The sequence below is a fragment of the Plasmodium inui genome, assembly GCF_000524495.1.
Source record: "Plasmodium inui San Antonio 1 unplaced genomic scaffold supercont1.9, whole genome shotgun sequence".
NCBI lineage: Eukaryota > Apicomplexa > Aconoidasida > Haemosporida > Plasmodiidae > Plasmodium > Plasmodium inui.
The window spans coordinates 255038-266326 of NW_008481843.1; the positions used below are offsets into that span (position 1 = coordinate 255038).

The window sequence follows — 11289 nt, forward strand, 5'->3', positions numbered from 1 at the left end:
ACTTCGCATGAGCCGGGAACGGAGTCTTCACAGAAGGGAGAAGTTGATACCACTTCGCATGAGCCGGGAACGGAGTCTTCACAGAAGGGAGAAGTGGATACCACTTCGCATGAGCCTGGAACGGAGTCTTCACAGAAGGGAGAAGTGGCTACCACTTCTCATGAGCCGGGAACGCCGTCTTCACAGAAAGGACAGGTTGGTACCACCTTGCATGAGCCAGGAAACGAGTGTGCGCAGAAAGGACAAGTCTCTACCACCTCGCATCAGCCGGGAACGGAGTCTACTCAGAAGGGACAAGTCGCTACCACTTCGAATCAGCCGGGAACGGAGTCTACTCAGAAGGGACAAGTCGCTACCACTTCGCATGAAGTCGGAACGGAGGATGCACAAAAGGAAGGAATAGATTCCAAGAAGGAGGAAACGGATGCCAAAAAGTCCAACGAACAATGAACAGGTGAACAACTGAATAGCTGCCGAGAATTTTTTGGAGGCGGCCCAACTCGATGTAGACCAATTGATTAACTTTTTTTCAGACACCCTCCCCCGCACACAAACACAGACACCAGACACGCATAGTGAAGTGCATGTCCTGCTGCGCACGATTCGCTCTCACAGAGAGGATCCACTTCTGTGCCAGTACAGACGCAGATGAGATGTTAAATTGGAACATAAAAAGTGAGCCATATTCTTCCGCATCTGTGCGAAGGAACGAATTACCCCACAATTTTGAAAAACAGATCAAATTGGATTTCCCTTCGATTAGAAAATATACACTTGTTTTCCTCCATCACAACGCCTCCGCATCATGCATATGAATATCTCCATGCGCACAAACCATGCTCACACATCATGTGGAGATATCATGTACACATATCATGCCAGCGTCCTGCCACTGTTTCGCTCCTGACACTCCCCCTCTGGTAAATATCCACCGCGGCGGAAATAGTACGTTTCTTGTGAATCACACTAATGTCAGTTTTTCTGTATCTTTTTTTTTTATTTTCTGTGCCATTAATCATGCCGTGACACATTTTGAGGGGGAACCCGCCCTCACTGATTTACTCCATTGATTAAAGACTTAAATTGTGGGCTCTCCAAAAGAGGGGAATCACAGTTAAGACGATTTTCCTAGACTCATTTTTGCAAAATGAAACTGGACTTTTACAAAAAGAAACGCGATTTTTTCAAAATAGAAGCCAATTTTGACTTTAAATATATGAGCACTTTTAACGACCCTGCTATGTGTGCCTCCCCTGTGGTGTACCCCCATTTGGCCTAATCTTATGCCCCATTCTATAAAATCGAAGAGGGGCAAATCTCTGCACACAAAATTTCTGAACCAAATTGGTGCTTCCAGGATTGGAACGTTAGATGACTCCAGACGTTTTCCACCATTTCATATCATGTTTGCCCCTTCGCGTTTATTGTTTTCCTCTTCATGGGGGGCACTTGTCAGAGCACATAAAAAAAGGTAGTCCCTCTCCGTTGTAACCCCTTTTCCGCTGTAATCCCTTCTGTGTTGTAATCCCTCCTCTGTTGTAATCTCTTCTTCGTCGGAACCCCTTCTCCGTTGTAATCCCTCCTCCTCTTGTGTATATATTCCCCAACCAGTTATGCTTCCCAATTTTTCCAAATGGGACAAGCGGTAGATAGGTGACCTTTTATCTTGGGGACCTCCGCTCTGAACAAATGAGGCGTATAGGTTATATTCGCCACCCCACTTCAAGAGCAAAAATGAGGACGTCTCCCATTTCTGCGCTAATTCTCTCCTTACTCCTCGTAACAGCCTCAGTGATATTACTTCTCCCACTTGGAAGCCACCAATTTAAACTAAGAACACACATTGCACCCCTTCTGTTGTATAGATGTGTAAAAATGAGCCTCATTTTAACAGCCCCAATGGACATAGCTAACGGTGCGTAATGTTAGTGGACTTGGACGGGGGCAGCAAAGAGGAATCATCCCAGCGAGGACACCTTGTCCCCCGAATGGTTAGAGGGAAGAACAGCGCGTCGGGGAACATCACGTCAGAGAATATCACTCTCTCTTTTGTCCCAACGGAACGGCAGATGAACCTGCTTGCCCTTCCCGATGGCAGCCATTGGGGCCCATCTCTTGGGGGTGTGCAGGAAAAATGAAATACGACACACGGAGTGCACATTTTTACCTTCACCGTGGGGGAGAAAAAAACGGATGCATTGAGGAACTTACCCAAAGGGGAAGTTATATATAGGAGTCCCCTACGGAGAGGGACGCACCACATGGTTACAGGACAAGGGATGTCTCACGCTAGGAGAGTAAATTGTGGGAAAAAGAGTTCCCTTCTATAGCTGCTCCTCCCCTGTTAACTAGCTACCATTTGTGTTCACTGCTTTCGCAGGTCAGAACAATTCTTTTCATCCAGCCAAGTGGTCATCAATCCAAACGGGGAAATTTTCGTGGAGCTGCTAAGCGGAAGGTATATTTTGGCTCCTTTTCTATATGCTTCTCTGCATGCAGATATTTTTAAGTGCCCCTTCCCCTCTCCCGTTACAATTTCCCCCCCACACTGAAACTCCGAAAAGATGGTAGCTAATCGAATTCTTAAGCGCTGAAGGTGTGGCTACCAAATGTTGCTCGCATCTCCGTGTTTTCCTCTCCAAATGATAAAAAAAAAAAAAAAAAAATTAAAAAAGAACATCAACCGATCTGCAAACAATTTTACCATCCTAATTAAGATACATATTTTTGGGGCGCCTCTCATTCACTATGGGGAACATAAAATGGGATCATCTTTGCACGAGGGTGTGGAATTTTTTTCTTTTTTTTTTTTTTTTCCGCCTCTGCTCATGATGGTATATTCATAGAGAGCAAATTGAATCCAAACAAAACTGCTAAGCGGTTGGTCGAAGTGACGATTTAAAGGAAAACAAAGGAGCAGACAGAACCGCTTTGCCATGACGATAAACAAATCGGGAAAAATTAAAAGCTTGTTCTGGCGGGCTGGCCAAAAGGAGCAGAAACACAGATTCGACGTTTCGGTGGATTTTATCGAATTAAAAAACGACAGTAACACCCAAGTGAAATATGACTTGGCGAGAAACTCGAGGGTCATAACTTCGAGTGAACAGGCACAGCTATGGAAGGGTCGAGCATATTTTAAAAACCCACTCGTTGTTGACCTTACCCTATATTGTAAAAAAAACAAACAAGAATTTGAGAAAAAAATATATTTTTTCATCTTTTACAAAATTTATGAAAATAAAAAACTCGTGATAGGAAAGACTAAAATTGATTTCAGCCAATTTGTCTCTACCTCGAGTCAGCTGTACAAAGTCTCCTTTGTCATTTTAAAAAATAAACTCAACTGCGGAACGGCTCACTTGAAGGTACGCTGTGGCAACATGGGGGGAGGGGCACGTGGCATCACCGCAGCGTCGGTAGACAGTGGGGAGGAGTTTCCCTCCACTCGCAGTTGTTCGCTGCCGCCAGGTGGGGGGACCTCCAGCGGAGAGACGAACGAGGCTAGCGAGAATGATAGTGATGGAGGCGGCAATGGAAGCGGCAGTGGGAGCATGGCGGGGAATAGCTTCTTCAGCGAAGAAATTAATGGGGCTTACACGTGGGAGGACAACACTACCAACTCAGAGAGGGCAAACAACTGGAGTGGAAAAGGTGAGGAATATGATCGCCCCATTTCCTCGCGCGATAATTCCATTGGTGCCTTAAAAAGGTCCATAGATAGTTCGCTACAAAAGTTGACGCGCATGAACGGCCGGCGCTGGCACCATCGGTCCGGTGCGCCCAAAGCGAACGGTGTTACTATGCAAGAGAAACCAATCAGGGGCGTCCCAATGGCACACACAAATGAGGAGAAAGGAGCTACTGAGAGTGGAAACCCTCCGCGCACCGAGGAAAAAACGCAGACATACCATCTGCAAAGAAAAATAAACAGAAGGAAAAACAAAAAAGAAGCTAATCATCCAGCATTGGAAGTACAATCAGTTATCCGAAATATGGAGAAGGCAATAAAAAACGGAGAAATGATACAAAGAATGAACAGGTCCATTTTGCGACAAAGCGATGAGGAAGGGGTGACTGAGGGAGGGCACACAACAAGGCGTACACAGATCCAGACGCCGACGCGGCGATACGATGGGGTGAACAAAATGAAGGAACGTCCCAATCAGAACGGAATCAATTCTACGGGGAGACAAGTACAATGCCGTCCACAAGCAGAACAAAATGGTCAGAGTAGCCATCCCAGTAATTACAACATGCACTTTGTCATGGAAGAGAAAAACGGTCAAATTGAGAAGCCATCAACTGGGGAGCCACCAACTGGGGAGCCGCCAAACGAGGAGCCGCCAATCCAAAATAATTTTCACCATACATGTGGGGAGTTAAGAAAGATGAACTGGACACTTGGACACAATCTAGTGCAACGCTGTGATGAACGAGATGAACATTTGGAACCCTCCATGATGGCACTTCGGCACTTACTCCTCATCAGTGCGCAATCGGCACACGAATGGGACGACTACCAACGCCTGGGAAGTTACGCCACTCCATTGCGTCTTCCACACGATGGTTGTACCGTTTCTAGAACAAGGGAAGAGGTGTATAGAAAGGGGCTTCCCCCCTGCTGGGAGGGGAGAAACTACAATGACATGGCGAAAAACGGGATGGAAAGAACTAACCAAATGAGCACACACTTCACAAGTATACAGTTTCCTATTGGAGCTCCCACCCATGTCGCATGCCCCCACTCCTACGCCATGCGAGAAGAAGGAAATTTTCTGTTTGTCTCGGTAAATGGGAGAGGTCCCATAGGAGGTGAAATGGAGAACCTTCTGGATCTCGTCGGTAGGGACTTCTCCAAAACGGTAGATCGCAACTGGAGAGGAGTCACAAGAGAAGGCATAAACACACGTGGTACAAATCTACACAGCGACTTCGCACCGAATGGACTACCCAATCGGGTTCAGCGGGCACAATTCTCATCGCAACAGGGCTGCCTTTTTAAAAAACCCTTAAGTGGAGAAGGGGCAACACCACCACATGATGATCACGCAGATGTGCACAGCAACGAAGGGGCAGCAAGCATTCATTCGAAAATTAAAAAAATCTCAAGTGAGGAAAATAAAACCATAAACGAGTTAGTCACCATTGACAAGTTGGTGGAGGACATGCAAAAGGTGCAACTCGTTATTAAAGAATTAACCGGTACATTGGTCCGTTGTGGTCACAGAGGGGTGAGTAGCCATGGGGATCCAAACACAACTGAACAGGCTCACTTCAACGGGGGAAACACCATTTCACTTTTTTCTCCACCTTCCCACGGGGGACCAAAGAACGAGAGCGCAATACATGATGGAAATGAATCATATCACAATTTGTCCTCGGGCGACGTGCAGAAGTACGAAGAAAAAATTGCAACCCTTGTGCAGGAACTAATGGACACTAAACTGCTGTTGGCAGAGAGTGAAACAAAGCGGGAGGAGGATATTAACGAGATGAATCGGCGGGGCGGCAGTTAACTACACACATACGTTTGCAGGTACAGAAATGACTTATGGGTGGTTGCAGGAGCACACATGTACGTGGAAGCGTGTTCGAGCAATGCTACTCCGAGATGCAGGCTATAAAAGCGAAACAAAATATGCCTACATCCACCCCCTTAAGCACTTCCCCATCTGTAGGGAACACAAACGAGTTCTTGCAATGTGGAAAGGGGGGGGAGGCCTGTTGTAGCTCCAGCATGCGGAACACTACTTTGCTAACTTCGCAAGCAACAAATGGGTAAAGACGTAAAGGCAAAGAGGGGGGAAAAGGGAAAAGAAAAAAGTCCATATGAGCATAACTCCCAGTGCATATCTATCTTCTGTGCCACATATATGGGCCTAAGCATTTTGCCGGTTAATGGCACATAAAAGGCTTAAAAGGGAACTGTGCATATGTATAATGTGAACGGCGCGGAACGGTATGCATCGTGGCAGTTTCCTGCTCTCCTTCTTGAAGTGTTCACCCTGCCAAGCGGTCAACGAAGTAGAAAACGAGGAACCACTTCTCCTCAGTTACTTTCCCGAATGGTACAACTATGTATGCATTTTTACAAATGCTCCTGAGTTCTCCGTTTTCTGTAATGAGTCCCTCCTCCACCCCGATGGTCTCCCCTTGTTGCCCACACGCCTAAAGCGGTATGTGTGCCCAATGGGCACTTCGAGTACATATACGCATTCTGCAAAACGTTTTAACGTGGTTTTTTTTTTTTTTTTTTTCGCCTACAATAAAGGCCTCCACTTTGAAGGCGGCGTGGGTAGAGGAACACGCATATGTATGCAGATATGTATACACATAAGTATACAAATAAGTATACACATATGCATGTGCAAGGACGTGAAATGATATGTAACTGAGGTGAACAGCACAATGGCCCCCCTCGCCTGTTCACACCCCAATGGGTTATACTTTTCCAAGCGTTGACACTTTGTTGTGCCAATTTTCTGTGCAAAAAAAAATTCCTTAAATAAAACCACGCGCAGAGGTAATGCTGGACGGACGATGTGAAGAAGTTTTACATTTATATCATTCCCTATTTTTGTTACATTTTTTATATTTTTTTTTTGGGGGAATACCTGCATGCACGCACGTTCACGTGCTCTTGGGGCACCGCTGAGAATGGCACTTTGAAGAAGCAGGAAAAAAAAAAAGTGCGGAAAAAATTTAACTCCACTTTGTACATATATATATATAATATATTTTTCCGTTTCGATGTTTTCCCTAGCCGTTTGCAGCGGAACATATATACGCACAAGGATGAGAGGATTTAAAATGGAAAAAAAAAAAAAAAAACATGCAGAAAAGGGAGCAGTGACGAACCCACACTAAATTCACATGCATTCGAGGCGTACATTTCGTGATTATCGGAATAGCAGACGAATGTAAGATGATATATATATGTGCCTGTTGAGCACAGCTCCTTCCCCGCACAAAAAGGACTAATTTTTACCAACCCATTTATACGAGAACGCGACTGAGAGAATGTACAAGGCAGCAAATGATCGTTGACGAAGTATATACATACCAATGCACATATACCAATTGAACATACGTGCGTGAAGTTTAACAGTTTTCTTTTTTTCCCCCACCGGAAGAGCAGTGTTACTTTGCCAGCTTGTTTCTTTAAAACACCTTTTCGCTGTGTAGCTCCCTCTCCTTTAGCTTCCTCTTTTTAGCAGAACGTTCTCGCGTTAGTTAATTTCTCTTCCCACATTGAACCCTAAACCACCCACGCGTGGTTGACGGTTGACCATTGACGCGCCCCCACTTCCAAGCGTATAATATACCTATTCGTACTTATAAATCTCCCCGCACGAACGAACGAAGGAACGAACGTACTTATGCGCGACCCCAGACAAAATGGAGTCGCCGAAAGATGAGGCCCCCGAGAAAGTGGAGGCGGAAGCCACGAACGAGGAAGAAAAGGGGGAAGCAAAAAATGAGAAAAAATCGGGAAATCCAAAGAAAAACAAAAGGAAAAATTCTATGAGGAAAGCCAAAAAAAAGGCATCTCTATCTTCCAAGAATGGGCAAAGGAATTACAAAAAAATGCAAAAGAGCAATCCTGCCAGTAGCCCCAATTCATTGCCCATCTGTCCTCCACCCCCCCCTCCTCCTCCACCACCTCCTTCTATGATGAGAGGCGGGGAGGACAGCTATAAATTCGGAAACAACTCCAACATGGGATTCTTAAACATATGCTCAATGCCTGGAGGCTCTGGTGGCGGGATGGGGAATTCCATGTCGGGCTCGATCCCCCCCCCAAATCATCAAATGATGAATCCATCCAGTTACCATCACAGTATGAGCATGGGTCCCCCTGGCACTGGACTCTTACCTCCTATGAACCCCAGAAATGTTTCACACAATCCAAACATAAACATAAAAACGGAAAACGTCAATCTGAGTTCCATGTCTAATTGCAATATGAACATGAATTCCAATTTTCAGTCAAACGTGTACTATAGCAATACGTCCAAAAAAAAATATAAAGTGAATAACGTAATGGAAAATGACGCCTATGTGTCAGGTCCTACGTTGAGACCAGCCCCTTATCACCAAAACAGCAATGCTATGAGCATTCATGTAGAAAAAAGGAACATGTTGATGTCTAATAGTTATATGCACCAAAGTGGGGAGTATTCCTATATGCAAATGCAACACCATCATAGTGGCAGCCCGAAAAAAAAACGCCCCCATCCGAGCATGAAGAAGAATTACGCAAATATGTCTCTTTCTGCCAATCCAAATTATTATGTATACAAGCCCCCGGGAGAAGCGGGTACGAGGAGCGGCTGCCCTGTCGCAGCGTGAAGTTGGTGCGCTTCTAGCCGTGCATGCTTTTGCATATACCTGTGTTACCACGCTAAGTTGGCGAACTTCTACTGACTCGTACTTTCTCGCCTTTTGTCCCGTTTCGCAGCTCTATCCAAGGTTCCCACAAACGATTATGGCGATGATAAGCTAATGTACGCGAGTTATCCTAACTCCATTGAAGATAACAATATGCCCAAATATTATGAGCCCAGGTCGTATGGCAGTGATCCAAGTAATGCAGCGACTGGATAACACACCAATCATTCGAACGAGACCCCTTTTTTTTTTTTTTTTTTTTTTTTTTAGCAACTAAAATGGGCAATGTTTGAAAGAAGTGTACCATCATCACGGTGCTCATTTTTTTTTTTCTCTCTCTGTCACGCAGACATCAATATGTGGGGAGGCACCATGGGCGCGTCCATGTCCAATGTCCCATATGATAACAGCTTAGCGAATATGAAGTACCCCATGTGTAATAAATTTTTCTTTCCGCAGCGTGCATTAAAATTGTGCCAATACAGTGCACCTGCCTAGGGCGTAGCCCAGCGATTGATAGCTGATCGAGTCGTCATGTTTATCCTTGACGTTTGTACCTTCTTTGCCATTACGTTACCTTTGTTTCTCCCCCTTTAGATGACCAAGGTTCAGAAAAAATGAAGTTCAAGTACAGGGACAAAATGGCCAGAATGTCCAACCAGTCCTTTGACAGCAAGCCGCACAACATAATCGTCACGAATGTGAGTTTTTGCGTTGTGTGCATATAGACCTCCTTACCGCCCATGGGTGCATATTTCTGTATGCCCATGTAGTTTACGTGTGAACGTATGCCCACTCGGACACACGCATCCCCTTATTTTACCCGCACCGCAGATCCCGAAAAACCTAAGTTCCGGGGAAATTTTGGAAACCTTCAGGTTCATGGGGAATATTCTTCGAGCAGACATTATGCTGACCAGCACGGTAGGAACATTTTGAGCCCTCACAAAATGGCTACAACATTTTTTTTTTTTTGTGAAAGTGACAAATTGGCTAGCTGGCTTTGCATAAACTTTTTTTTTTTTCTCTCTCTCCCTGCAGGGCGAGCACTCAGGCTGCGCATGCTTAACCTTTCCGGATTTCGAATCAGCCTCCTTCGCAGCTAGTAATAAATTAAGAAAGAACGACTGTGCGGAAGAAAGCCATTTGAGGGGAGTGAGAGCACGAAGGAAGTTGAGCCGCTCGTTCGTGAGAGTGTATGAGTGTCTACCAGTTGCACGCAAATCGTGTGTGCGGTCCGTACAATGCTCGTGTGGAGTTCACCCTTTGAAATTGCCCCTTTTTTTCCCCCTTAAGGCCGTTATGATGGTGGCATGCTGAACAACCAGAAAATAAAGATGTTTGTAGAATAAAGTGTGGCTTGCGGAAGCTTACGTGTGTATCTGTGCATATGTCTATGTTTTCGTGTGCATGTGCGTATACCTTCGTGTGTCTGTGCGCATACCTTCGTGTGTCTGTGCGCATACCTTCGTGTGTCGGTTCCTATACCTTCGTGTGTCGGTTCCTATACCTTCGTGTGTCGGTTCCTATACCTTCGTGTGTCGGTGCGAGCGGCCTGGACACTGGAAAAAGCGCCGAAAGTGCATGTGATTGAAGCCGGCTATCAAGAAGGCAAAGTTTCCTTCCGGACAGCCCCGTGGATGTAGTTTTTAGCTCCCTGCCATGGCCCCCTCTTGTGTGTAACTCGGTGCACTAGTGACCATGGTGTGTATGTGCCAATGTAGGTATGCGTTCCCAAATATGTAGACGTGAACTCCCGTATAGGTAGACACGTATGCCTTTGTATTTACACGCTTATCGTTACGTATTCCTGTTTGTGTTATCCCCCACGGGCCGACAGGAATGCGCACCGTCGCTGTCAGTCGCCAAGCACACTTAACCCCTCAGCCGTGTGATGTCGCGTGCGTATTTTCATTTTCGTGTTCCCCTGCACTCATGAGCATCCGTAGGCGCACACTTCAACACATCAGAATCAACGTGGAGAAGCACACCTCCTTGTGTATGGGCCCCCACCCCTTGATTCACTCACACGTGTATGTAGCATGGTGCACATGTTTATGCGCGTATGCCTTTATTCGTGTATGCGCTTATATACATAACTGTGCCATGGACAGAATTGTTCCTGTCCTTATATTTTTATTTTTTTCGTACCCTTGAAGAATTAAAGTAAAGGATTGTCCATTTTAACCCCTGGGGTCTCTATCCCTCCTTCCTTCCCCTCCATTCACCCAAATTACACTCATGTCTTTAAAAGATGTCGTTGTTAATTGCGAATCGAATTAATACATATTTCTTTCCTTCGGCCTTTTGAATTTCGCCACTTTAAGTTATTTGATGCTTTTTATTTTTTCCTATTTTTTTGTGTGCATGCGTTGGTGGGCAGTGGTACTGGGCGGCGATTAGTCCGCAGCGGTTAGCTAGTCGCGGTTTGTTCGTGTGTGTCGCGGCTTACGCGGTTAGCCTATTTGGCGAATCGACCTGGTGCGAAATGCACATGCAGCTTATGGTGGGGCAAGGAGAGGTGCCAGTATCTGTGAACTCACGTGTGCATTTGTTTCCCCATCATGGGTTCGGACTTACATGAGTTGGGTTTTTTTTTTCTCGTACCACTCAGCGTGGAATGCGCACCCATTGATTGCTGGGCGAGCGAATGGACGTGCTCACGTAGGGATTGAATGAGCGCAGTTGGGAACGACCCCGCACTGCTTAACGCGGGTATGTGTTATACATATATGTATGCGTATGTATATATGTCCATGCATACATATATCTACTTCGTGTGTGTCCTTTCCCTTTGATTCAAGGGAAGTCGAGTATAGAAGCGGTAACCTTCTCCCCCCTCATTTTTTTTTTACGAATTTGACACTTTTAAAAGGTGAATTCTTTTTTTTTTTC

The 11289-nt window shown here is 45.5% G+C and overlaps 3 protein-coding genes across 3 annotated transcripts in view; all 3 read left to right on the top strand.

The window, feature by feature from the left end:
* The window catches only part of C922_02530 (hypothetical protein), a gene marked incomplete at both ends in the record, with an annotated part of 1791 nt that extends 1341 nt beyond the window's left edge, over window positions 1-450 (top strand). The window contains one exon of the mRNA XM_008818129.1: window positions 268-450. Within this exon, the coding sequence (XP_008816351.1) occupies window positions 268-450 (183 nt within the window). The remainder of the gene's footprint in view (window positions 1-267) is intronic.
* Window positions 451-2936: 2486 nt separating this feature from the next.
* On the top strand, window positions 2937-5519 carry C922_02531 (hypothetical protein; the record flags this gene model as incomplete). The annotated part of the gene is made up of 1 exon (XM_008818130.1): window positions 2937-5519. One exon carries the CDS (start codon window positions 2937-2939, stop codon window positions 5517-5519), a length of 2583 nt encoding a protein of 860 aa, XP_008816352.1.
* Window positions 5520-7401: 1882 nt separating this feature from the next.
* Window positions 7402-9746, top strand: C922_02532 (hypothetical protein; the record flags this gene model as incomplete). The annotated part of the gene is made up of 7 exons (XM_008818131.1): window positions 7402-8323; window positions 8465-8590; window positions 8744-8830; window positions 8992-9095; window positions 9229-9318; window positions 9436-9523; window positions 9691-9746. The coding sequence occupies 7 exons, from the start codon at window positions 7402-7404 to the stop codon at window positions 9744-9746; spliced, it is 1473 nt and encodes a 490-aa protein (XP_008816353.1).
* Window positions 9747-11289: the final 1543 nt, after the last annotated feature.